The following is a 27,894-nucleotide window of genomic DNA, read 5'->3' as shown; positions in this document are numbered from 1 at the left end:
AGGCATACAAAAGTCAAGCCTAATGCATTCTATCTAAAAGGCTGGATGCAATTAATACTAGGACACTTTGAACAAAATCAAAATCTATAATATCTAATATTCAATCAACTATCACAATTTTTACACCAAGTCCTTCCAAGGAAAGATCAACATTGACAGCAAACTCATCGGTGTCACCCAATCCCTCTTATCCCCCTCCCCAGGCATGACATGAAGAAGGAATTCAACACCTTGGCCAAGAACTTGCAAGTCACAGCTCTGAGTATGTAGTAGGAATTACTATGGGGCACCAGATGTGGCATAGAACCCAGCTGCAATCATTACCTCATATGAACTAAGGTAAAAGGTAAAGGTAAAGGTACCCCTGCCCGTACGGGCCAGTCGAGTCCAACTCTAGGGTTGTGCGCCCATCTCACTTAAGAGGCCGGGGGCCAGCGCTGTCCGGAGACTCTTCTGGGTCACGTGGCCAGCGTGACGAAGCTGCTCTGGCGAGCCGGCACCAGCGCAGCACACGGAAACGCGGTTTACCTTCCCGCTAGAAAGCGGTGCCTATTTATCTACTTGCACTTAAGAGTGCTTTCGAACTGCTAGGTGGGCAGGAGCTGGGACCGAAAGACGGGAGCTCACCCCATCACGGGGATTCGAACCACTGACCATGCGATCGGCAAGCCCTAAGCACTGAGGTTTTACCCACAGTGCCACCCGCGTCCCTCTCATACGAACTAAAGTCTCCTCCAATTAAATCTGTTTACAGCCACTACTGTAGTTTGCCCTACTGTCAGTTCTTTGATGGCAAACAAGATGGGCTCTGTGGCTGAAGCTCTTTTCACATGCTTGCCACTGTTAGGGTTTCTCCCCTGTATGAATTCTCTGATGGGACATGACACTATCCATTTTTCTGAAGCTCTTTCCACACTCTTGTAACTGATAGGGTTTTTCTCATGGATTAACTCTTTGATGGGCCCTACGATGGCATTTTTGAGTAAAGCTCTTTCCACACTAAAAGCACTGATAAGGGTACTCCCTTGTATGAATTCTGTGATGGGTTGTGAGACTGGTGCTCCGGGTGAAACTCTTTCCACATTCCAAACATTTATAGGGTTTCTCCCCTTTATGAATTCTTTGATGGGAAGTGAAACTGTCTTTTCGACTGAAGCTCTTTCCACATTCCAAGCACTGATAAGGTTTCTCCCCTGTATGAATTCTTTGATGGGAATTGAAACTGTCTTTTCGACTGAAGCTCTTTCCACATTCCAAGCACTGATAAGGTTTCTCTCCTGTATGAATTATTCTATGGGAAGTGAGATTGCTGCCCTTAATGAAGCTCTTTCCACATTCCAAACATTTATAGGGTTTCTCCCCTGTATGAATTCTCTGATGGTCAGTAAGCTGCCTTCTGAGAATAAATCTCTTTCCACATTCCAAACATTTATAGGGTTTCTCCCCTGTATGAATTCTTTGATGGGAAGTGAAACTCTCTCTTCGACTGAAGCTCTTGTCACATTCTTGGCACTGATAGGGTTTCTCTGTTGTATGAATTATTTGATGGGACATAAGATGGCCTTTTTGAACGAAGTTCTTTCCGCACTCCCAGCACTGATAAGGTTTCTCCCCTGTATGACTTCTCTGATGGACAGTGAAAGTCTCCTTTGTTCTGAAGCTCTTTCCACACTCCTGGCACTGGTACGGTTTCTCCCCTGTATGAATTCTTTGGTGGGAAGTGAAACTGTCCTTTTTTCTGAAGCTCTGCCCACAATCTTGGCACTGATAAGGTGTTTCCCTTGTATGAATTCTCTGATGGACAGTAAGCTTGTATCTCTGACGGAACCTCTTTCCACATTCCAAGCACTGATAGGGTTTCTCCCCTGTATGAATTCTTTGATGAGTCCTGAGCTGGGAGCTCTGAGTGAATGCCTTATCACATTCCAAACATTTATAGGGTTTCTCCCCTGTATGAATATTTTGATGGACACTTAGTTGGTGGCTGTGACTGAAGCTCTTTCCACATTCCAAGCACTGATAGGGTTTCTCTCCTGTATGAATTCTTTGATGGGAAGTTAGATTGCTGCTCTTATTGAAGCTCTTTCCACATTCCAAACATGTATAGGGTTTCTCCCCTGTATGAATAAGTTGATGAACAGTAAGCTGGCCTCGGTGATTGAAGCTCTTTCCACATTCCAAGCACTGATAGGGTTTCTTCTCAAGCGGATTTCTTTGATGGGAGAGCCTGAAGCTCTCTCCACAGTCTGAATCCTTATGTGGCTCCTCCACTATGTGGATTTCGTTGTGGTCTCCCTCGTTCTTCATCTCCAATTCATCACCACCTGCAACTAAGTGGCAAACAGATTAGAGCCTCAGGAATACTACTACTACTACTACTACTACTAATAATAATAATAATAATAATAAAATTTTATTTATACCCCAGCCACTCTGGGTGGCTTCCAACAAAGATTAAAAATACATTAAAAAGTGAGACATTATAAAATTTCCCTAAACAGGGCTGCCTTCAGATGTCTTCTAAATGTCACATAGTTGTTTATCTCCTTGACATTTGATGGGAGGGCGTTCCACAGGGTGGGCTTATCACAGTGAAGGAACCACCAGCAGGCCCTTGGCACTGGACTTCAGTATCCGTGCAGAATGATGGGGGTGGAGATGCTCCTTCAGGTATACTGGGCCGAGGTCAGTTAGGGCTTTAAAGGTCAGCACCAACACTTTGAGTTGTGCTCGGAAACGTACTGGGAGCCAATGTAGGTTTTTCAGGACTGGTGTTATGTGTTCTCAGCGGCCGCCCCCAGTCACCAGTCTGGCTGCTGCATTCTGGATTAATTGCAGTTTCTGGGTCACCTTCAAAGGCAGCCCCACGGAGAGCGCATAGCAGTAGTCCATGCAGGAGATAACCACAGCATGCAGCACTCTGGCAACCACCTGTCTGGGTTTCATGCTTTGAAAAGGCAGGACCGGAGGAAGAATATTCACAGGGAAAGCAGTCAACAGTCTTCCATCCAAGGCTGGCTGTGGGAGTGTTAGCATCCCAGGTGCTGTGGGTGGCGCTGTTGAGCCCCATTGAAATATCAGAGGTTCCTCCCATAGAGAGATGTCTTGAATTACAAAGCAGATAGGATGATCCAATAGGGAGCCTTACCAAGAGAGTCCAAGATCCCACGATTCTCCTCCATGACTTCCTTATGCAGAGCTCTCTGGTCAGGATCCAGCAACGCCCACTCCTCGTCTGTGAAATGGACAGCTACATCTTCAAAGCACACTGGACCCTAACAGAAAAAGGGAAAGGTTGTCCTCTTAGACCAAATAAAGGTGAACTGTTACACTTTGTTGTCTTCTGCCTCTTAATTGATGTCCTGTTTTAATGGGAATCTTTTTCTGCGCATTTTATGGATGCATATTTTGTGGTGCTAATGAATTATTCATTGTGTACAAAAAAGATAGGATTCCAGGTGGAAAAATCGAAACTAGAAACAGAACTGTTAGAACCTATGACTAAGGTACTTTCCAAAATGTACAACTTGCTGTTAAAATGGAACACACAAGATGAAACGGTCAAATCAGCTATGATAAAATGGGCACAGGACATTGGTTATAACATGTTTGCTGACTGGGAAAGGTTATGGACCACCGGTGTGAAGTTCACGGCATGTAATGCCTTGAAAGAAAATATTATGAAAATGATATATAGGTGGTACATGACCCCAGTCAAGCTTGCAAAAATATATCACTTGCCTGATAACAAATGTTGGAAATGTAAGGAAACTGAAGGAACATTTTTTCACCTCTGGTGGACTTGCCCTAAGGTTAAGGCTTTCTGGGAAATGATTTATAATGAATTGAAAAAGGTATTTAAGTATACCTTCTCTAAGAAACCAGAGGCCTTCCTTTTGGGTATTGTTGGTCAGAGGGTGTTAAAGAAGGATCGAACTTTCTTTATGTATGCAACAACAGCAGCAAGAATACTTATCGCAAAATACTGGAAGACCCATGATTTGCCCACCGTGGAAGAATGGCAGACGCAACTGATAGATTACATGGAATTGGCAGAAATGACTGGCAGAATCCGAGACCTGGGAGAAGAGGTAGTGGAAGAGGACTGGAAAAGGTTTAAGGACTATTTACTAAAACATTGTAAACTGTGTGAATGCTAAGAAGGATGCAGGACTGAAAACAACATGGCACCAGTAATTTAGTTGAAAGAAAAATGAGAATAAGCGAGATTTGAGAAATAAGATAAACTTTGGAATAACATTATGTCTAAATTAAGTATTTGAGTTCTTGATAAAAATGTTTAAAGTCGGGGACATAATATTTGAACACTACATAATAAGAGTTGAAAGAAGGTGATAAATTGCTGTCTATAATCCTATAACTGGGAACGCAGAATTGGGAGAAGTGAGGAAGTCCAAAAGTTTAAGAAAATATGGATGTTGGATATCTGATTTTGTTGTATGTTTTTTATTGTATGTTAATCTTTTTGTTCTTTTTCTGTTTATTTTTGTTTGTTCTGTGTTTGAATTTAATGTTTAAAATTCTTAATAAATATATATTTTTTAAAAAATATTCATTGTGTACAGTGGTGCCTCTGGTTGCGTATGGGATTCGTTCCAGAGGCCATTTGCAACCAGAAACTACTCCAACGCGAAGTGCCTGCTCTGCGCATGTGTGCGGGGCGGTCTATCGCTTCTGCGCATGTGTGAGCAGCGAAAAACCACTTCTGCACATGCGCAACTGGAGAAACCCGGAAGTAACCCGGTCTGGTACCTCCGGTTTTCCGCGTTCGTAACCGGAAGGTAACATAACCTGATGGCAACGTAGCCAAAGGCACCACTGTATTTTAACGAGGGGTATTAAGTACCTGGTGCTTGTTGGTGTGTCTCCCCCTGAGTGCGGGTGTCCAATCTCACCCGTCTGGAGCTGAGAGCAGCACGCCCTCCTCCGGACTTCAAACAAGAGATACATTCGAAAACGCATGCACAACAAGAGACAGAACAAAGGGGACGGAAGTGATAGGAACTGTCTTCCGTTCTCACGCTTCCAAGCATGGAATGTAAACATAGGACATGTGATCTAACACTCACACATCCAGCGATGGGAGAATGAAACTATTAACAGTGTTCTTCAAATCATTCTTCAAATCCTGTGCACAAATATTCCCGTTTTCCACATGGAAGGACCCCCTTCCTTCTGTCCCTCTGTGCTGTTCTGGTCGGGTGGGGAGGACTCTCCTGAAGCCCTATAGACATCTTCAAGGTGCGCAGGGGAATGAGAGGGGGAAAGCCCCATTGTGGGACTGATGGGGTGAATCCTGGCCACTCTTTGGTATGGGGTGTGAACTGCTTAGAAGCCTATTTGAGCCTTCAACCCTCCTTCCTTGGCGCTTCCTCCCAGTCCATGACATCCTCTCTTCCCACATGGCTCCTTCCTCCTACCTGCTCTGGGTCCACAGGGGCAGCTTCCCCTCCGCCACCAAGAAAAGATGGACAAGCAGGTCTTGCTGGCCTCGTTCCGTCTCCTGCGAGAGAAGAAGGTAAGTGGGAAGCCAAGAGCGCATGCTTCACTCCGAAGGAAAACTACAGGTGCGCCTTCAAACAAGGAGGAGTTGCCATGTAAATATGGACGTTTGTACCCATTTCACATACTAGAGTGCAAAAACACATCTCCCTTTCTCTGGGCTCTTGGTCCCCTGTGAATTCTCCAATAAGATGAAAAGAAATCACAGATTAGTTTCAGAATCCACAAAATGTGACCAACAGAGAAAAAACTCCTTCCTCCTTACCCAGAGGCCACTCTCTGGAGTCCAAGGGAGTCTTCTCTGCCTCAGAGGAATCCGGACCCATTTCTGCTAACAGATCCTTCCTCTGAAAGAGCAACAAGGATTCAAGAGAGAGTGGGGAGAAGGATTAGAAAAGGAGCAGCAGACGCAAACACTTTAGGGCTATCCAATATCATTCCTTGGATGCTTTCCAAAAAAGGATGGGCAAATAAGTAGAGAATTGGGGGATACTCTCCCTCCTCTTTGGAGCCCCTGGGGAGTATCCAGAGGAAAGTCTCTCTCACCTGCTGCTCTGCCTGCTTCCTCTCCTCTGCCTGACTCAGGAGGAAACCTTCGGCCAGGGCCACCGCCTGGGAACTGGTCTCCGCTCCGCATTCCCTCACCCAGTTCTCCATCTCTGGAGGAAGGACAGCCAGGAACTGCTCCAAGATCACCAGGTCCAGCATCTCAGCTTTTGTGTGCCTTTCTGGCTTCAGCCATTGATGGCAAAGGTGGTAGAGTTGGCTGCAAACCTCTCGGGGTCCTTTGGCCTCCTGGTAGCAGAACTGCCTGAGCTGCTGCCTCTGCACCTCTGAGCAAAGGGTGTCCTCCTCACCCAGTTCCTTCTTCACAGAGTTTTCCCAGAATCCCCCACTGCTCCCAGTTTCCAGGGCATGGCCTTTTCCTGCTTCAGGGCCAGCTGAGTCTTGCTCATCCATCTCTGTTCCCAGGAGATTGGAAAGAGTCCCTACGTCTTCTGCCAAGTTCTGCCTGTCCTAATGAGAGGTTTTGGCAAATCCTAAAAAGCAAATACATTTTTCTGGTATAAAATTGATACACAGTAAGGAGGAGAAAAGGGTTCCCTGAACAAGCATGGGGAAGTATTTTCAGGAATCACAGCCCAGACTCAAAGTTTCTTTTTTTAAACAGAAAGAATGAAGGTCAGAATTGACAAGTGAGTCATTTGTACCAAGTGTAGTTTGGACTCAAGGCAAGAGTGGGGGTCCCTCCCTCCCCCCAATGCCAGGGCACATTTCTTTCCAGCGCCTCTCTCCTTTTCCAGAACGTGGAATCTCCCCTGTTCTCAAGAAAGACTACTGGGGTGGGGTCCCTTTTTCCTTTGTTCTGAGGGCCAGATCCTGACCTGACCAAAGGACAGCTCTCAAAAGCAAAAAAAGTAGGACTGCCCTTCATTCTGTGATTGTACGTGGCTTGAAGTTCTTCTCAGTATTGTGTTTTAAAGTTGTAATCTGCCTTGGGAACGGAGGGTGAAAATGGGATGGGGATGATGATGATGGTGAAGGTGTTACATAGCTCAACCCCCCCCCCCAGCCCCACTTGCTGGGAGCTTCTTTGGCATCCACCTGGTCCCTCAGGTGGCCTCGGGGACTGGCAGTGCCCACTTGAAGCTCCAGCCACCGTCCCTTTGGCACAGAGAGGATGTGGCCATGGGGCTTCCTGCTCTGGATCCCATGGGGTGGTTGCAAGTCCTCTGTCTGGAACTGCCCTGGAAGATGGCTCCGAAACTGGCCCCTAATGGATGGGCTCCCCTTTTTATTTGTGGCATATTCATCCCACCTTTTTCTCCAATCCACGGGTCTGCCCCTCCTCACTGAAAACCCATTTATGTCATTTAGGAAATGACACATTTATGTCATTTACTGTATTTTTCGCCCTATAGGGCGCACTGGCCCATAGGGCGCACTTAATTTGTTTTGGAGGGGGGGATAAAGAAAAAAAAATCCCCCCGAGCCTCAAAGAGCAAAGAAGCCATGACAGCGAGTGGGATGGATCCCGCTAGCTGTCTTGGCTTCGATTTTAGCCTCGGGGCTGGGGGTCCGGGAGTGATGGCGAGGATGCCTGATGACCGTCTTCCAAAGCAACTCCTCTATTCCGAACTTAAAAATGGAAAGCGTAATGCTGGTGATCAGCAAAAGAGGTTCAAAGACTGTCTCTAGGCAAATCTAAAAAACTGTAGTATAAACACTGACAACTGGGAAACAGTGGCCTGCGAGGGCACCTTTTCAAAAGGTGTCCTGGGCTTTGAAGACACTCGAACTCAGGACGCAAGGGAGAAACGTGCGAAGAGGAAGGCACGCTTGGCAAATCCACACCGGGATCAACTCCTGCTTGGAAACCAATGTCCCCACTGGAAGGACGTGTGGATCCAGAACTGGCCTCCACAGTCACTTACGGACTCATTGTTAAAACCGTGTTCGTGGAAGACCAAGAAGAAGAATACAAACTCCCCCCCCCGGCCCCCTCCCCGGCAGCCCTGGGACTTGCCCCCTTCTCCCCCCTGCGCCCTACGGGGAAGAGAGAGGAGACTTACAAGATCCCAAAGGTGCCACCGACGCAGCTCTTGCAAAGGAGACGAAAATCTCCCCCTGGAAGAGAGAAAAGGGGGGGGGGATTTCCTCGGGAGGACCTCGTCCCCCCCCTTATTTCCTGTCCTCTCTAGGAATGCAGCTCAGTTCCTTTTAACCCTTGGCGAGCCGCGCTCCTCCCCCTCCCTCTGCAAAGCAGGAGCCCCGGGCATCGCAGCCTCCAGGAGGGACTTATTTTGACAACCCTCTGGGCTGGCTTCTCAGCTGTTCCCTCCCTTGGAAAGGGAAGCAGGAGCAACAGGGTTAAAGAAAATAATCGGGTTTACGGGCCTCACACCGCTTCTTCCCCAGTTACCTCGGGGCAGCAAAAGGGGGAGACTCCAGCCAAGCTGAAGAAGGAAAATAGCGGCCAGCAGACCTGATCTTTGTTTGTTGCAAGGAAGGTTGAAAGGTGACAAAGAGAAAGAACCCCCAGCAAGGGGTGAAAGGGATTTTCCCACAATGCATCCCTCCCACCATCACCAAAACGTCATGGATTCATCAGAAAAGAGGAGTGGTTGTCACGCAGAAAGGAGAAAGTGTCGCCCCCCACCCCGTCCGTCATCCCAGCTCCCCCCGCCTTGGAAGGAGCTTCTTCCCCAAAGAGCAAGAACGGGATTCACACCTCCGGATCCGGATTACTGTTTGGGGTATGGGCTGCCTCCTGGGGCGAAGCTGGATTCCCCCTAAGGGCAAATGACCTTCTGCTTGAGGGAGGGAGGGAGGGAGGGAGGGGAGCCCTGGATCGCCCTCCTCTGTTTCTGTCTTGCAAGAAACAAGGAAACAGGAGGAAACATTGTATCCGCTGTTGCTACATTTCGCAGCGCGCTTCTTCCCCGCTTTCTGCTCTCGGTTTCTTGCGCTCTCCTGGCGGATCGCGCGCTCCAGACACGGGGCTGCTGCTTCCTGACTTCGGATTGGCTGCCTCTCACCTTGGACGATGCCCATTGGTCAGCGATGCTTCTTTGAGAAATCCTGATGTTTCATTGAGGGGTTTCGGGACTCCGTTGAAGGGTTTACAAGCCTCTTCGCTGCAGATCACTAGGAGGGGAGTTTATAGGTGGAGGGGCCCACTCTGGCTCGTCGTCCTGCGTGGGTGAATGGGATTTGGGGTGTTTGGATGGCCTCTTAGTCCCCGGCTCTACCAACAGCTCGAGGGGTGAAAGGCCCGGAGGGGTCGCCTGAGGTCTCTCTCACCCGACAAGGCTGCTTTGTTGTCTCTGCAAGGCCGTCCTCCGGTCGGTCCTTCTCCTCCTTTATTTCAACCCCTCATCCCCAGGGGCCTGAGCAGGGGATCCCACCCCCTACCCCCTAGCAATGGAACGGGTTTCAGATATATATATGATGCAAATGTATCCAGCTTGCCTGTGGGGCAGGTGGGGGAACGTAAGGGAACACTCTTGCAGGCCCCACGGCCTCCTCCGGGGAAGGAGTCCTGGTGTTCTGGGACTCACAGCTGCTCTCTTGTGAGCACCCGGTCTAGCAGAGTAAAAGAGGTGAGGAGGTATCTGGCCATACCAACTTTATTTCTACTAATTACAGATCAAAGAACGGAACACGTATGAGAGGAACAGCCCTCATACAGACATCCTGTCTCGTCACAAGACAGAGCAGAAGGGAAAAGTGCAATAGTACCAGAGACGGAATTCACACAGACTGGCTTCCTTCCTCACGGAACAGAAAGGAAACAAGAATCAGATGGACCTTGCAATGGGAGGAGTGAAATGCTAACAGAACGTGTGTCTTCTGCTTATAAATATGCTCTTACTGGCAGAAAGTTCTTTCTGAAGTTTAATAGGAATCTCCATTCCTGTTATCTTTTAACCCACTGGTTCGGATGCCACCCTCCAGAGCAGGAGGAAACAAGGAGCCCCACCAATCTGGGGTTGGACTCGATGGCCCTTGTGGTCTCTTCCAACTCTATGATTCTATGATTCTAATTTGCGGCTTGGAGGCGCTGGAAGAGGAAGCTCTGTGAACCTCTCTACTCATGACGTGAAGCACCCTGGCATCTTCAGATCAAGGGCACTGCACAAATTTAATAGCTATAGAAATAATAAAGTACGTTACCTGCTTGTGTGGTAAGAATTTGCTTCTACACCAGCGGTTTGTTACACATGTAAGGGAACATCTGAAATAAAAACACAGAACCAAGAGAAGGAGAGCAAACTCAGAGTCCTGCAGGGACCCAGTTTATTCAAACTATTGCAATAGGTTGTGGACCACAGGTATGAAATTTACGGCATATAATGCCCTAAGAGAGAATATTATGAAAATGATCTACAGGTGGTACATGACACCAGTCAAGCTTGCAAAAATCTATCATTTGCCCGATAACAAATGTTGGAAATGTAAGGAAAAGGAAGGTACATTCTTTCACCTTTGCTGGACGTGCCCAAGGATTAAGGCTTTCTGGGAAATGATATATAATGAACTGAAAAAGGTATTTAAATATACCTTCCTGAAGAAACCAGAAGCCTTTCTCCTGGGCATTGTCGGCCAATTGGTGCCAAAGAAGGACAGAACTTTTTTATGTATGCAACAACAGCAGTAAGAATACTCATCGCAAAGTATTGGAAGACACAAGATCTACCCACCCTGGAAGAATGGCAGATGAAGGTGATAGAGTACATGGAATTGGCAGAAATGACTGGCAGAATCCGAGACCAGGGAGAAGAGGCGGTGGAAGAAGAATGGAAAAAAATTAAAGACTATCTACAGAAATACTGTAAAATTAATGAATGTTAAAGGGATGTTGGATTGAAAACAAGCGGTGTTGGTTAAAAGATTAACAAGAATATGTAAATATGGATTGATAATGGTGGAAAATATATATTTATTATAGGTTAAGATGTTGAGTAAGGATAAATGATAGAGGGTAAGGATTTGCTGAACTAATTATCTGAACTGGAATACAAAAAGGGAGGTGTGAGGAGGTCAAGAAACTAGTGAATGAAGTATAAGATATGAAAATACTAATCTTTTTTCTGTTTTGTTTTTTGGTGTTTTTTCTTCTTTTTTCTATTCTGTTAGCTGTTCTCTATTGTGTACCTCTATGTGCTTTGTTTTGTATTTTTTCATTTTTGTAGTTTTTTTTGTTTTTGTATTCTATGTTTAAATTTTGAAGCTTTTGATTGTTTATGAAACTTTAATAAATATTACTTAAAAAAAACAACCCAGAGTGGAATGAGGTTTACAAAATGCAGGCATACAAAAGTCAAGCCTAATGCATTCTATCTAAAAGGCTGGATGCAATTAATACTAGGACACTTTGAACAAAATCAAAATCTATAATATCTAATATTCAATCAACTATCACAATTTTTACACCAAGTCCTTCCAAGGAAAGATCAACATTGACAGCAAACTCATCGGTGTCACCCAATCCCTCTTATCCCCCTCCCCAGGCATGACATGAAGAAGGAATTCAACACCTTGGCCAAGAACTTAAAAGTCACAGCTCTGAGTATGTAGTAGGAATTACTACGGGGCACCAGATGTGGCATAGAACCCAGCTGCAATCATTACCTCATATGAACTAAGGTAAAAGGTAAAGGTACCCCTGTCCGTACGGGCCAGTCTTGTCCAACTCTAGGGTTGTGCGCCCATCTCACTTAAGAGGCCGGGGGCCAGCGCTGTCTGGAGACACTTCTGGGTCACGTGGCCAGCGTGACGAAGCTGCTCTGGCGAGCCGGCACCAGCGCAGCACACGGAAACGCGGTTTACCTTCCCGCTAGAAAGCGGTGCCTATTTATCTACTTGCACTTAAGAGTGCTTTCGAACTGCTAGGTGGGCAGGAGCTGGGACCGAAAGACGGGAGCTCACCCCATCACGGGGATTCGAACCACTGACCATGCGATCGGCAAGCCCTAAGCACTGAGGTTTTACCCAGAGTGCCACCCGCGTCCCTCTCATACGAACTAAAGTCTCCTCCAATTAAATCTGTTTACAGCCACTACTGTAGTTTGCCCTACTGTGAGTTCTTTGATGGCAAACAAGACGGGCTCTGTGGCTGAAGCTCTTTTCACATGCTTGCCACTGTTAGGGTTTCTCCCCTGTATGAATTCTCTGATGGGACATGACACTATCCATTTTTCTGAAGCTCTTTCCACACTCTTGTAACTGATAGGGTTTTTCTCATGGATTAACTCTTCGATGGGCCATAAGATGGCATTTTTGAGTAAAGCTCTTTCCACACTAAAAGCACTGATAAGGTTACTCTCTTGTATGAATTCTTTGATGGGAAGAGAGTTTGCTCCTCGTATTGAAGCTGCTTCCACATTCCAAACATTTAAAGGGTTTCTCCCCTGTATGAATTCTGTGATGGGTTGTGAGACTGGTTCTGTGAGTGAATCTCTTTCCACATTCCAAGCACTGATAGGGTTTCTCTCCTGTATGAATTCTTTGATGGGAAGTGAGAGTGCTGCTCTTATTGAAGCTCTTTCCACATTCCAAGCACTGATATGGCTTCTCCCCTGTATGAATTCTTTGATGGACAGTGAGCTGGCCTTTGTCTATGAAGCTCTTTCCACATTCCAAGCACTGATGGGGTTTCTGCCCTGTGTGAATTATTTGATGGACAGTAAGCTGGCGTCTGTGAATGAAGCTCTTTCCACATTCCAAGCACTGATAAGGTTTCTCTCCCGTATGAATTCTTTGATGGGCCATGAACGGGCCTTTGTGAATGAAGCTCTTTCCACATTCCAAGCAATGATAAGGTTTCTCCCCTGTATGAATTCTTTGGTGGGAAGTGAGCTTGGACCTCTCATTGAAGCTCTTTCCACATTCCAAGCAATGATAAGGTTTCTCCCCTGTATGAATTCTTTGGTGGGAAGTGAGCTTGGACCTCACATTGAAGCTCTTTCCACACTCCAAACATTTATAGGGTTTCTCCCCTGTATGAATTCTCTGATGGTCAGTAAGCTGCCTTCTGAGAATAAATCTCTTTCCACATTCCAAGCACTGATATGGTTTTTCCCCTGTATGAATTATTTGATGGGTTGTGAGACTGGTGCTCCAGATGAATCTCTTTCCACATTCCAAACATTTATAGGGTTTCTCCCCTGTATGAATTCTCTGATGGGAAGTGAAACACTCTCTTCGACTGAAGCTCTTGTCACATTCTTGGCATTGATAGGGTTTTTCTGTTGTATGAATTGTTTGATGGGACCTAAGTTGGCCTTTTAGAATGAAGCTCTTTCCACACTCCCAGCACTGATAAGGTTTCTCCCCTGTATGAATTCTATGATGGACTGTGAAACTCTCCTTTGTTCTGAAGCTCTTTCCACACTCTTGGCACTGATAAGGTTTCTCCCCTGTATGAATTCTATGATGGACTGTGAAACTCTCCTTTGTTCTGAAGCTCTTTCCACACTCTTGGCACTGGTAGGGTTTCTCCCCTGTATGAATTCTTTGGTGGGAAGTTAATCTGTCCTTTTTTCTGAAGCTCTGCCCACAATCTTGGCACTGATAAGGTTTTTCCCTTGTATGAATTCTCTGATGGACAGTGACCTTGTATCTCTGACGGAACCTCTTTCCACATTCCAAGCACTGGTAGGGTTTCTCCCCTGTATGAATTCTTTGATGAGTCCTGAGCTGGGAGCTCTGAGTGAATGCCTTATCACATTCCAAACATTTATAGGGTTTCTCCCCTGTATGAATATTTTGATGGACACTTAGTTGGTGGCTGTGACTGAAGCTCTTTCCACACTGCAAGCACTGATAGGGTTTCTCTCCTGTATGAATTCTTTGATGGGAAGTGAGATTGCTGCTCTTATTGAAGCTCTTTCCACATTCCAAACATTTGTAGGGTTTCTCCCCTGTATGAATAAGTTGATGAACAGTAAGCTGGCCTCGGTGTCTGAATCTCTTTCCACATTCCAAGCACTGATAGGGTTTCTTCTCAAGTGGATTTCTTTGATGGGAAGTGGAATGGGAGCTCTGCCTGAAGCTCACTCCACAGTCTGAATCCTGAGACAGTTCCTCCACTGTGTGGATCTCCTTGTGGTCTCCCTCGTTCTTCATCTCCAATTCATCACCACCTGCAACTAAGTGGCAAACAGAAAACAGATCAGAGCCTCAGGAATAATAATAATAATAATAATAATAATAATAATAATAATAATAATAATTTATTTATACCCTAGCCACTCTGGGCGGCTTCCAACAAAGATTTAAAAATACAGTAAAATTTTAGACATTAGAAAATTTCCCTAAACAGGGCTGCCTTCAGATGTCTTCTAAATGTCACATAGTTGTTTATCTCCTTGACATTTGATGGGAGGGCGTTCCACAGGGTGGGCTTATCACAGTGAAGGAACCACCAGCAGGCCCTTGGCACTGGACTTCATTATCCGGGCAGAACGATGGGGGTGGAGACGCTCCTTCAGGTATACTGGGCCGAGGTCAGTTAGGGCTTTAAAGGTCAGCACCAACACTTTGAGTTGTGCTCGGAAACGTACTGGGAGCCAATGTAGGTTTTTCAGAACTGGTGTTATGTGTTCTCAGCGGCCGCCCCCAGTCACCAGTCTGGCTGCCGTATTCTGGATTAATTGCAGTTTCTGGGTCACCTTCAAAGGTTGCCCCACGGAGAGCGCATAGCAGTAGTCCATGCAGGAGATAACCACAGCATGCAGCACTCTGGCAAACACCTGGTTGGGTTTCATGCTTAACTGTTTAATGGGAATCTTTTTCTGCGCATTTTATAGATGCATATTTTGTTGTGCTAATGAATTATTCATTGTGTACAGTGGTGCCTCTGGTTGCGAACGGGATTCGTTCCAGAGGCCATTTGCAACCGGAAACTACTGCAACCCGAAGTGCCTGCTCTGCGCATGTGTGCGGGGCGGTCTATCGTTTCTGCGCATGTGTGAGCAGCGAAAAACCACTTCTGCACATGCGCAACTGGAGAAACCCGGAAGTAACCCGGTCTCGTACCTCCGGTTTTCCGCGTTCGTAACCGGAAGGTAACATAACCTCATGGCAACGTAGCCAAAGGCACCACTGTATTTTAACGAGGGTATTAAGTACCTGGTGCTTGTTGGTGTGTCTCCCCCTGAGTGTGGGTGTCCAATCTCACCCGTCTGGAGCTGAGAGCAGCACGCCCTCCTCCGGACTTCAAACAAGACATACATTCGAAAACGCATGCACAACAAGAGACAGAACAAAGGGGACGGAAGTGATAGGAACTGTCTTCCGTTCTCACGCTTCCAAGCATGGAATGTAAACATAGGACATGTGATCTAACACTCACACATCCAGCAACGGGAGAATGAAACTATTAACAGTGTTCTTCAAATCATTCTTCAAATCCTGTGCACAAATATTCCCGTTTTCCACATGGAAGGACCCCCTTTCTTCTTTCCCTCTGTGCTGTTCTGGCCGGGAGGGGAGGACCCTCCTGAAGCCCTATAGACATCTCCAAGGTGCGCAGGGGAATGCGAGGGGGAAAGCCCCATTGTGGGACTGATGGGGTGAATCCTGGCCACTCTTTGGTATGGGGTGTGAACTGCTTAGAAGCCTATTTGAGCCTTCAACCCTCCTTCCTTGGCAGTTCCTCCCACCATTCCTCTGTGTCCCCCAGTCCATGACATCCTCTCTCCCCACATGGCCCCTTCCTCCTACCTGCTCTGGTTTCAGTCGGCTGCAAACCTCTCGGGGTCCTTTGGCCTCCTGGGAGCAGAACTGCCTGAGTTGCTGGCTCTGCACCTCTGAGCAGAGGGTGTCCTCCTCACCCAGTTCCTTCTTCACAGAGTTTTCCCAGAATCCCCCACTGCTCCCATGGTGGGTTGCAAGGCCTCTTCCTGATTCATGGCCAGCTGAGTCTTGCTCATGCATCTCTGTTCTCTGGACACCTCCAGGAGATTGGAGATGAGAGCCGCAACCCCAGAGTCGGCCACGACTGGATCTAATGGTCATGGGTCCCTTTCCCTTTAAAGATTTTTTTTTAAGAAGCGGTTTAATGATCGCCTCTTTCAGTGGGTCTGGGAAGGCTCCCTCACAGAGGGAAGCATTCACCACCCCGCAGAGCCCATCGCCCAGGCCTTCCCGGCTTGCTTTTATTAGCCAGGATGGGCAAGGATCAAGGAGACAGGTGGTTGGTTTCACTTGTCCAAACAGCATGTCCACATCCTCGGAGGTAACAGATTGAAATTGATCCCATATAACATGACTAGACAGGACTCTAGCACTCTCCCGCCTTGGTCCTGCTCCCACGGTGGAGTCTACCTCCTTCTGAATCTGAGCAATTTTATCTGCAAAAAACTTTGCAAAATCATTGCAGGAGATCTTGGGGTCTTTACAAGGCTCTGATGGTAAAGGTGTTTCTGTTAAATTGCAAACCACCTGAAAGAGTTTCCTGCTGCTATTTTCTGCCACTGCAATAGAGGCGGTGAAGAAAGTCTTCTTCGCCATCACTATCACCACTTGATAGGCTTGACATTGAGCTCTAACCTGTGTCCGGTCCAATTCAGAATGGTTTTTCTGCCACCGGCGCTCTAGCCATCTCAGATATCGTTTCCTCACCCTCAGCTCTGGAGAAAACCACAGGGCTGTCCGGGCTCCATGCAATCGGAGAGGGCGCTTCAGAGCCAGACAGTCGATAGCCCTGGTTAACTCCACATTCCAGCGGGCCACCAGGGAATCAGCTGAAAGGCCATCAACATGGGATGAAGCATACCCTACCACTCTCTGGAAACCATTTGGATCCATTAAGTTGCGGGGGCGGACCATCTGAATCGATCCCATCTCCCTGCAGAGGGGAAGGGTCGCGGAGAAGTCCAGTTGCACCAGGAAGTGATCTGACCATGGCACTTCAGTTGTTTCACTTTTAGCTAGTGTCAGATTACCCACATCACTAGAGGTGAACACCAGGCATGTCTGTGGCTATGAGTTGGGCCAAAGTTATTCAGGGACAGCCCCATGGTGGCCATGCTTTCCACGAAGTCCCGAGCAGCCCCTTGTAAGGTTGTGTCAGTGTGGATGTTAAAATCCCCTAGGACAACCAAGCTAGGTGTCTCCAGGAGAACATCCACCACGACCTGAAGCAGCTTGGGCAGGGAATCCTTGGTGCAGCGGGGAGGTCGGTACACCAAAAGGAATCCTGTACTGCCCCTATTGCCCAACTTCTGGAACATGCACTCAGAGAACTGGGTCTTCCCAGTAGGACGCCTGGTGCAAACTAATGACTTCCTAAAAATCACTGCAACCCCCCCTCCCCGCCCACATGACCTGGGTTGCTGTGCAAAAGAGAAACCTGGTGGACAAGTGGCGGCAAGGACAGGCCCATCTGCTTCACCCAACCAAGTGTCTGTTACCCATGCCAGGTCAAGTCCTCCATCCACAATCAGGTCATGGATGGCAGTGGTCTTATGCAGTGTTTTTCAACTACTGTTCCGCGGCACACTAGTGTGCTGCGAGATGTTGCCTGGTGTGCCATGGGAAAAATGGGAAAATCCGAAAGATTTTTTTTTTAAAAAAAAGAAGTCAAATTTTCGCCCACTAGGCGGGCGCTGGACTGTGTCCACCCTATTTTCCATCCGTTCTGTGACAGGGAAAGAACTGAAGGGAGCTAGATGTGAGGTCTTCCTCCAGGGTTCACTGCCGGGGGTTCAAAAAGCCTGGTTATTTTCTGGGACGGATTTTGTTTGCCCCAATCATGGGATCTGTGCCATCTCCAATGTCACTCGTCTCTTTAGTCAGCCAAGGACAGATAGAAGAACAGAAACAAAACATCTGACAGAAGCCACTTCAACTTCCTGAATCATTTTGAAGCCTACATTTAAGAAGGCCTGGGCAGTTTAGAGGAGCCTGAAAAAATATTGGTGGGGGGGTCTTATCTGCCCTGAAGGATCTTCATCTGAGCAAATTCTCCCCTGCTCAGCGACTTGCACCTCTGGCGGCCCTGCCCCTGTGAGGGGATGAGAGGCTGCTGATGGATGGAGTCTGAGAGGGAAGGAGAGCGGTCAGCCCTCCTCCTCCTGTGCATCTGGCCAGAGCCATGGCTGCTTTCCTGAGGCCTTTCCTCTGCTTCTGCCCCCATGAAGGGACCCTGATGGGAGGCTGTGGGGGCTGCAGACAGGCCAGCCCTTCAAGAGCAAAAGGGGGCCATCTTGGAGGGGGAGTAGGCAAGATGATGATGATGATGATTTTATTATTTATGCTTTGAAAAGGCAGAACTGGAGGAAGAATATTCACAGGGAAAGCAGTCAACAGTCTTCCATCCAAGGCTGGCTGTGGGAGTGTTAGCATCCCAGGTGCTGTGGGTGGCGCTGTTGAGCCCCATCGAAATATCAGAGGTTCGTCACATAGAGAGATGTCTTGAATTACAAAACAGATAGGAAGATCCAAAAGGAAGCCTTACCAAGAGAGTCCAAGATCCGATGATTCTCCTCCATGACTTCCTTATGGAGAGCTCTCTGGTCAGGATCCAGCAACGCCCACTCCTCGTCTGCGAAATGGACAGCTACATCTTCAAAGCACACTGGACCCTAAAAGAAAAAGGAAAAGGTTGTCCTCTTAGACCAAATAAAGGTGAACTGTTCCACTTTGTTGTCTTCTGCCTCTTAATTGATGTCCTGTTTTAATGGGAATCTTTTTCTGCGCATTTTATGGATGCATATTTTGTTGTGCTAATGAATTATTCATTGTTGTCAGGGCTGCCACCCAGTCCCAGCTCACATAGGACCAAGTCCGCCAGCGTTCACTTTATAAGAGTCTTTATTAAGTTACAGGTTTCATTTCCGAACTGCAGCGTGCAGCTCTACACCTTCTGCCCTAGGTCGGCGAAGACCCGTCTGAGTCCCCGCCTCTTGCACACCAGCTTAATACCCTAGCCTTGCTCCACCTCCTTCGCCTCTCCCTACGTCTCTGGGTCCTTCTGCCCCCCTGGGCCTCCTCCCTTCTACTCTCCTCTGACGCTGACCCCCCTGATCCTTCTGCCTCCTTGCGGCGGGCTTTAGGACCTGGCTCACTCTCCGGGCTGCTTACTGCTCCAGCTTCCGCTGCATTTGAACTTGGCGCGCGCGCCCAACTCTCTACTTTCCTCTTAACCGTTGCCTCGCTCTCTGAGGAGGGCGTGACCACCCCTGACTCGTGCCCTCCCTCCTGCTGACAGCCTCCGGAACCCGATGCCTGGCTACCTTCCTCCCTGCTGCTCTCAGTCTTGAGCGTGGGTCCCGACTTCCAGCTGCTGCCGCTCTCAGTTATGAGCGTGGGTCCCGACTTCCAGCTGCTGCTCTCTGAATCTCCTCTGTTCCCTTCCTCCTGGGGTGTCCCCCCGGATCCCCCCCTTGCTCTGCTCACTGGGGCTCCCTTTTGGGAGTCCTCTGACTCACTGCTTAGGCTTGGAGATCTCGGGTCGTCATCATCACTCATTTTCCCTTCGGATTCCTCCCCCTCGCTCTCTGCTTCCTCCCTTCTCTGCGTCTCTGCTCCTGAACCCCTGACATCCATCCCCCCCTCGAAGCCCCCCTTTCCCCCCTCCCCGCTTTCAGGTGTGGGTGCTGGGTGCTCCATCATCACGGGAGGGAATGCCGGATACAGTTCGCTCCCCGTGGTTGGCCGCCAACTGAAGACCTCCGAGTCTTCCTCCTCGCGGTCGCCGACGTTGACCTGTTCCGCTTCCATCTCTGTACCGCCGTGCTCGAACCCAAGGTCCTCCCCGAACACGTCCATGTCAGTCTCTGCGTCGGTCGCTCGACCTGGCATCTCCAGCCACTTCCGGCGCCATTGCTCCTCCGGTCGATCGTCCCACCAATACGAGGTGTCTGACGCCGAACCCGCCGGCGATCCTTCTGGGGAACGGGTGCTCAGTGCGGGTTCCCCGTCCGAGTCGAATCCATGGAACGTGCTGGAAGAAAGTGTGGGCGTGAACAGCCAGTCGTCGAAGAAGCTCGCTGGCATGGGTTTGTGTGGGAAAAGGGCATGAAACTCGTCCTTGAGCAGGGGTTCCTCCAAAGCGTAGTCTGGCACCCAGCTATTGGCGCTGGCCCGGGTGCCCTCTCTGGCTAGGAGGTATTCGACTCCCTCTTCCCCCCATCTGGAGTCCAAAATCTCCGTGACCTCGTTGATGGGGTCTTGCTGCGTCACCCCTCGCGTCTCCGTCCGCTCCCGGAACGGACTCGGTGCCGTCCCTGGCTCCTGGAATCTGTGAGGTGCCTTGTAGGGAGTGAGCACCGACCTGTGGAACACCGGATGCATTCTGGAACCCTCCGGCAGCGCCAGTCGGAAGGCTACCGGGTTGATCTGTGCTTCGACTTGGTACGGACCAATTTGCTTGTGCCCCAACTTCTTCTTGGCTAGTGACCTGGTCGGCACTGCGTGGGCTGCCAACCAGACCCAGTCTCCCACTTGGATCTCTTCGCCAACCCGCCTGTGCTTGTCAGCTTGCACCTTGTAGGCGTGCTTAGCTAGCTCCAGCTGCCGTCTGAGTTGATCGTGTACCGCCTGCAACTCTGACGCGAACGCGTCCGCCGTCTGTGGTTCTCCGTCCCCCACTCTCTCCCGTCCCGGGAAGGTTCTGGGATTCCTCCCATTGTTGGCGAAGAACGGCGTCACCCCTGTGGACACGTGCTTCGTGTTGTTGTAAGCGAACTCGGCGAGCGGCAGGTAATCCACCCAGGTCGCAGGTTGTTGATTGGCATAGCATCTCAGGTACTGCTGCATGATGGCATTGACCCTCTCTGCTTGCCCGTTGGTCTGCGGGTGTCTTGCTGATGCCAGATCGACCTTGACATTTAGAAAACTCATCAGCTTCTGCCAGAAATTCGAGACGAACTGGCGCCCGCGGTCGGACAGGATAGACCGCGGCAGACCATGCACTTTGAACACGTGATCTATGAACAGTTTGGCGGTTTGTTCCGCCGTGGCCACCTTCGCACACGGAATGAAATGTGCCATCTTGGTGAACAAGTCCACCACCACTAGTACAGCTGTCTTGCCTCTCGAGCTGGGTAGATCCGTAACAAAGTCCAGGGCCACTCTCTCCCACGGTTCAAACGGCGTTTGCAGCGGTTCCAGCAGTCCCGCCGGTGGTTTGTGCACCGGTTTGGCCCTCTGGCAGGTGTCGCACCTCGCAACGTAGTCCGCGACTTCCCCTCTCAGTCTGGGCCACCAAAAGTCCCTTGCGACTAATTCCACCGTTTTTTCCGTGCCAAAGTGCCCGGCCGTGGGTGCGTCGTGCAGCTGCTGCAGTACCCTGGCGCGAAGTTCGTCTCCCGGCACGTAGATGGCCCCTTTACGTAAGAGCAAGCCGTCTCGTATCTGGAACTCGTCGCCCTTCGCCGTGCCCTTGTGCACCTCTGCCATCTTCGCCTGCGCGAAGGAGTCGTCCTGCAACGCCCGCCGCACCGCATCCAGGTCTACTGTGGCTGAAGCGCACGCCCACGCTGTTGGCGCGAAGATGTGCATGGCTGCCGCTGGCGTCGCCTCTTCGAGGTATTGCGGTTTGCGGGACAGTGCATCCGCCATGACGTTGGTGTCGCCTGGGACGTACTCTATTCGGAAATTGAAGTCAGCAAAGAACTCCGCCCAACGTATCTGCCTCTGGTTCAGGAACTGAGCCGTGCGCCAGTGCTCCAGATTCTTGTGATCCGTGCAGACCTGCACCGTGTGCTTGGCGCCGATCAGGAAGTGCCTCCACGCCTTGAAAGCTGCATGAATGGCCAGCAACTCCCTGTCCCAGATGGTGTAGTTCTGCTCCGACTTGCTGAGCTTTCTGGAGTAGAACGCTCCCGGCCTCCAGACCCCCTGTGGGTCCCTTTGCAGCAGGACAGCTCCCACTGCTCTATCGGACGCGTCTGTCTCTACCCGCATCGGCCTGCTGGGGTCGATATGCAGCAGTTGCTCTTCCGACGCGAAGAGACGCTTGAGTGCCTGAAAGGACTGCTCCGCCTGCTCCGTCCAGATGAATTTCTTTTTCTTGGAGCTTAGCGTGTCCGTAATGGCCGCCGTCTGCATCGCGAACCCCTTGATAAACTTGCGATAGAAGTTGGCGAAGCCGACAAACCGCTGGACCTCCTTCCGGTTGCGCGGGCTCTTCCAATCCAACACCGCACGAACCTTGGCGCTGTCCATGGCTAGCCCCTTGTCCGACAACTTGTAACCCAAGAAATCCACCTCCGTCGTGTCGAACTGGCACTTCTCCAGTTTGGCGTACAGTCTATGCTGCTGCAGCCTCTCCAGCACCTCCCGAACATCTTGGTCATGGGCTTGCTGCGATTCGGAGAATATCAGGATGTCATCCAGAAAGCAGACGCACTTCTTGTAAAGGAGTCCCGCCAACACATGATGCATGAAAGCTTGGAAACAGTGAGAACCGTTTTGCAATCCAAACGGCATCACTCTGTATTCGTAGGTGCCCAGAGGCGTGAACATGGCTGTCTTCCACTCATCGCCCTCCCTCATGCGGATGAGATTGTACGCACCTCGCAGGTCCAACTTGGTGAACACGCGTCCCTTGCGCACCGTCGCTAGTAGGTCGTCAATCCTGGGCATGGGGAAATCAGAAGGCTTGGTCATCTTGTTTAAGAGGCGAAAATCCACCACCAGTCTTTTTTGGGGCGTGTCTTTCTTCTTCACGAAGAAAACAGGACTGCCCCCTACTGCCCTGGACTCCCGGATGAAACCGCGCTGCAAATTGTGATCTATGAACTGTTTGAGTTCCTGTAATTCGTCCTCAGACATGGAATACAGCTTCCCTTTCGGCAGCGTCGCCCCTGGTAGGAGGTCAATCTTGCAGTCATATTGCCTGTGCGGTGGTAGCTTGTCAGCCTCTTTCTCGCAGAAGACCTCCAGAAAGTCTGCGTATTTGTGGGGGACTGCTTGCAACGTTCCCAACTGCAGTTGTGATTTCTCCTCCTCTCCCTCCTGTCTGGGCAGGATGCAGTGTTCTGCGCAATAAGAGGAGCCGAAGATCAGCTGTCTCTGGTACCAAGCCAGTGTCGGACTGTGCCTGTCCAGCCAACTCATGCCCAACACAATGGGCGTGTCCGACAGTCGGGTGACATTAAAACTGATGACTTCCCTGTGGTTGCCAAGGCGCATCACCATCGGTGGCGTTTGCTTCACCACCTGCCCCCCTAGCAACTCTCTGCCATCCACTGTGACGACTTGCAGGGGCAGAGTGGCAGGCAGTAGCTGTATAGCGTGCTGCTCCACAAAATCCTGCGCTATAAAGTCTGCGTTGCTTCCAGAATCCACAGAAAGCGGCACTTCGATAGTGACGCCATCGGGTAGCTGGAGAGATGCTGTGAGCTGCACTACTGGTTTGGGTGGGAGGGGGTCCGTGGGTTGCAAGATCGCTGGGGACTGCTTCACTGATGCGTCTGGCTGGGCCCCAGTGCCTCTGTCTCCAGCCAGACATCGTCGTTTCCCTGCTGTGGTTCTCCTTGCTGCGTTGCTGCAGTCACCATTGCTGAGGCTGCAGTGTGCTTGTGGAGCCTCCGGGGACACTCTTTCGCCAAATGGCCTGGATCCTCGCAGATGTAACACTTCCTGTTCCCTCTAGGAGGCTTCGCTTTCACTGCTGTCGGTGCTTGGGCTCTGGCTGCTGACTGAGCCCTTGCACCTCCAACCTCCATCGGTTCCCCTCCCCCTCCAGGCGGAGGTGTGGATTGCGCACGCGCTGCTTCTCTTGGAACGAAAGAGAAACTCCTCGCTGCTTCGCGCCCTCCACGTCCTTCATCTCTGCACCATGGACGTTCTTCCAGCCTCACCCCCACAGTCAGCGCCCTTTGGACCACCTCCTGCGTGCTTCGGGGCCTCTCCCCCCTTGCAATTTCATCCTTGACCGCAGAGCTTAGACCCTCCCAGAACAGGTCTCTGACAGGGGGCGAATCCCGGTCCCACTCTAAGGCACTGACCAGCGCAAAAAAGCGGGCGTGGTACTGCCGGACGCTTGCCCTCCCTTGTTTTAGTCCATGAATCTCCCGTCGGGCAAGATCCACATCAATAGTAGACAAAAAACACGCATCCATCGCTTTGATAAAGGCATCTGCATTCTGAAGCGCCGGATCTTTATCCCTCCACAAATTGCGTAGCCACGCTTTAGCATCCCCATGCAAATGGGATAGTATGAACCCCACTTTCTCTTCCTCATCTCTAAAGTCTTTTGCCAGCAGTTGCAGTGCGCACATTACGTCTGCTCGAAAATTGGGGTACTGTTGTAAATTCCCATCGAAGTGAGCCACAAGCCCTCCTGCTCTCCGTGCCAACCCAACCCCCTCCGGTCTGGGTCCTGGCTGCCCGTGTTTAACCCATGCTTCAAACCTGGCGTGGAGATCTCTGTAGGCGGCTGCCGCTTCCTCCTCCCTCTTCTTGGATGCCAGTACCTCCGCGTTCAATTGGGTAACTGCCTGTTGCAGCGCTGCAACTGTCTCTGCTTCCGTCATCTCTGCTAACCGTCGTGAGCTTGCTCCCAAACACCGATCCCCTCCTCCAGCTGCCTCTCTCTCCGCTGCGAGATATCAGGTGTCCGAAGCTTTTGAGAGACGGGTCTTACTGTCAGGGCTGCCACCCAGTCCCAGCTCACATAGGACCAAGTCCGCCAGCGTTCACTTTATAAGAGTCTTTATTAAGTTACAGGTTTCATTTCCGAACTGCAGCGTGCAGCTCTACACCTTCTGCCCTAGGTCGGCGAAGACCCGTCTGAGTCCCCGCCTCTTGCACACCAGCTTAATACCCTAGCCTTGCTCCACCTCCTTCGCCTCTCCCTACGTCTCTGGGTCCTTCTGCCCCCCTGGGCCTCCTCCCTTCTACTCTCCTCTGACGCTGACCCCCCTGATCCTTCTGCCTCCTTGCGGCGGGCTTTAGGACCTGGCTCACTCTCCGGGCTGCTTACTGCTCCAGCTTCCGCTGCATTTGAACTTGGCGCGCGCGCCCAACTCTCTACTTTCCTCTTAACCGTTGCCTCGCTCTCTGAGGAGGGCGTGACCACCCCTGACTCGTGCCCTCCCTCCTGCTGACAGCCTCCGGAACCCGATGCCTGGCTACCTTCCTCCCTGCTGCTCTCAGTCTTGAGCGTGGGTCCCGACTTCCAGCTGCTGCCGCTCTCAGTTATGAGCGTGGGTCCCGACTTCCAGCTGCTGCTCTCTGAATCTCCTCTGTTCCCTTCCTCCTGGGGTGTCCCCCCGGATCCCCCCCTTGCTCTGCTCACTGGGGCTCCCTTTTGGGAGTCCTCTGACTCACTGCTTAGGCTTGGAGATCTCGGGTCGTCATCATCACTCATTTTCCCTTCGGATTCCTCCCCCTCGCTCTCTGCTTCCTCCCTTCTCTGCGTCTCTGCTCCTGAACCCCTGACAATTGTGTACAGTGGTGACTCTGGTTGCGAACAGGATTCGTTCCGGAGGCTGTTTGCAACCTGAAACTACTGCAACCCGAAGTGCCTGTTCTGTGCATGTGTGCGGGGCGGTCTATCGTTTCTGCGCATGTGCAAGCAGCGAAAGACCACTTCTGCGCATGCGCAACTGAAGAAACCCGGAAGTAACCCGGTCTGGTACTTCCGGGTTTGCCGTGTTCGTAACCGGAAGGCAATTATATATTTCATCCAGCAGAGCTTTACTGCTAGCCAAGGCAAACGAGCATAATGGTCACAAATGCAGCACATCCAGGATTGGCACTGTCCAGTTGCAGCAGAAGCGCAGAGTGTTTGAGGACCGGGACATTTGCAGGGAAGCCAAAATGCTTGTTTACAAAGCTATTGCACTACCAACCTTGCTGTATGCTTGTGAAACATGGACCACTTGTAAATGCCATCTCCAACTCCTTGAAAGATTCCATCAACAGCGTCTCCAAAATATTTTACACATCACTTGGGAAGACAGGTGAACTAATGCCAGTGTACTGGAAGAAGCAAAGATCATCAGTGTCAAAGCAATGATTCTTCAACATCAGTTTCGTTGGACTGGTCATGTTGTCAGGATGCCTGATGATTTTCTTTCAAAACAACTACTCTATTCCAAACTTAATGAGACGCAAGTGGCGCTGTGGGTTAAACCACAGAACCTAGGACTTGCTTATCAGAAGGTCGGTGGTTCGAATCCCCGCGACGGGGTGAGCTCCCGTTGCTCTGTCCCTGCTCCTGCCAACCTAGCAGTTTGAAAGCATGTCAAGTGCAAGTAGATAAATAGGTCCCGCTCCGGCAGGATGGTAAATGGTGTTTCCGTGTGCTGCTCTGGTTCACCAGAAGTGGTTTAGTCATGCTGGCCACAGGACCCGGAAGCTGTACACCGGCTCCTTCGGCCAAGAAAGCGAGATGAGCGCCGTAATCCCAGAGTCAGCCACGACTGGACCTAACGGTCAGGGGTCACTTTACCTTTTATTCCGAACTTTGAAATGGAAAGCGTAATGCTGGTGGTCAACAAAAGAGGTTTAAAGACTCTCTCAATGCAAATCTTTAAAAATGTAGTGTAAACACCAACAATTGGGAAACACTGGCCTGCGAGCGCCCCAGTTGGAGAACAGCCTTCGTCAAAGGTGTCCTGGGCTTTGAAGACACTCGAACTCAGGACACAAGGGAGAAACATGCTAAGAGGAAGCCACGCTTGGCAAATCCACACCGGGATCAGCTCCTGCCTGGAAACCAATGTCCCCGCTGTGGAAGGACGTGTGGATCCAGAACTGGCCTCCAGAGTCACTTACGGACTCACTGTTAAGGCCGTGTTCGTGGAAGACCAAGAAGAAGAATACAAACTCCCCCCCCGGCCCCCTCCCCGGCAGCCCTGGGACTTGCCCCCTTCTCCCCCCTGCGCCCTATGGGGAAGAGAGAGGAGACTTACAAGATCCCAAAGGTGCCACCGACGCAGCTCCTGCAAAGGAGACGAAAACCTCCCCCTGGAAGAGAGAAAAGGGGGGGGGATTTCCTCGGGAGGACCTCGTCCCCCCCCTTATTTCCTGTCCTCTCTAGGAATGCAGCTCAGTTCCTTTTAACCCTTGCAAGGCGGAGAACTTCAGACTCACCTCCTCTCTATTCAGGAGCCCGGGAGGAGCCTCGTACTTTGCAGACGCGTCGAGGCGCCTTATTGGCGGAGACCGAAATGAATCCAAAGGGGGCGGGAGACCCAGGACGCCCAAAGGGGGAAGAGAAAGGAGACTCACCGGATCCCCGAAGGCGCCCCCGAGGCAGCACTTGCGGAGCAGAGAGACAACAGCCCCCCCCCTTGCAGGAAGGGATGGGGAGGAAGGGTCTTTGGCTCTGGGGGACGTGGCCCCCTTTATTCCCAGTCCTCTCTCGGAATCCAGCCCAGTTCCTTTGAACCCTGGGCCAGCCGGGCTCCTCCCCTCTTCCTCTGCAAAGCAGGAGTCCCGGGCATCGCAGCCCCCAGGGGGGTCGTATTTGCAAGGGGTGAAAGAGATTTCCCCACAATGCATCCCTCCCACCATCACCAAAACGTCATGGACTCGTCAGACAAGAGGAGTGGTTGTCACGCAGAAAGGAGAAAGTGTCGCCCCCCCCCCCGTCCGTCATCCCAGCTCCCCCCGCCTTGGAAGGAGCTTCTTCCCCAAAGAGCAAGAACGGGATTCACACCTCCGGATCCGGATTACTGTTTGGGGTATGGGCTGCCTCCTGGGGCGAAGCTGGATTCCCCCTAAGGGCAAATGACCTTCTGCTTGAGGGAGGGAGGGAGGGAGGGAGGGGAGCCCTGGATCGCCCTCCTCTGTTTCTGTCTTGCAAGAAACAAGGAAACAGGAGGAAACATTGTATCCGCTGTTGCTACATTTCGCAGCGCGCTTCTTCCCCGCTTTCTGCTCTCGGTTTCTTGCGCTCTC

General features: G+C 50.4%; 2 protein-coding genes across 4 annotated transcripts in view; both read right to left on the bottom strand.

Moving 5' to 3' along the window:
• Positions 1-776: 776 nt before the first annotated feature.
• LOC309537004 (uncharacterized protein) lies at positions 777-27,223 on the bottom strand. Its single transcript, XM_082231439.1, has 6 exons — positions 26,904-27,223; positions 6,070-6,563; positions 5,789-5,870; positions 5,442-5,524; positions 3,149-3,275; positions 777-2,330 (listed from the first exon to the last, which is right to left on the bottom strand). Exons 2-6 carry the CDS (start codon positions 6,481-6,483, stop codon positions 1,000-1,002), a joined length of 2,037 nt encoding a protein of 678 aa, XP_082087565.1. The 5' UTR covers positions 6,484-6,563; positions 26,904-27,223; the 3' UTR covers positions 777-999.
• The window catches only part of LOC309536772 (uncharacterized protein), a 154,896-nt gene continuing 138,316 nt past the window's right edge, over positions 11,315-27,894 (bottom strand). Inside the window, exons 1-3 of one of the 3 annotated variants that reach the window (XM_082231072.1) lie at positions 27,223-27,522; positions 18,491-18,617; positions 11,315-14,177 (exon numbers count right to left, since the gene is read on the bottom strand). In XM_082231072.1, the coding sequence (XP_082087198.1) occupies positions 12,346-14,177; positions 18,491-18,617; positions 27,223-27,507 (2,244 nt within the window). In that variant the 5' untranslated portion in view covers positions 27,508-27,522 and the 3' untranslated portion in view covers positions 11,315-12,345. Of the gene's footprint in view, positions 14,178-18,490; positions 18,618-25,838; positions 25,951-27,222; positions 27,523-27,894 lie in introns of those variants that run through there. The other 2 variants (XM_082231074.1, XM_082231073.1) reach the window with 2 other exon arrangements.

This window comes from Podarcis vaucheri (assembly GCF_965113315.1).
Source record: "Podarcis vaucheri genome assembly, chromosome: 7".
NCBI classification, from domain to species: Eukaryota; Metazoa; Chordata; class Lepidosauria; order Squamata; family Lacertidae; genus Podarcis; species Podarcis vaucheri.
Note: the sequence above shows the minus strand (reverse complement) of the source record. Positions and strands in the feature narration are given on the sequence as shown.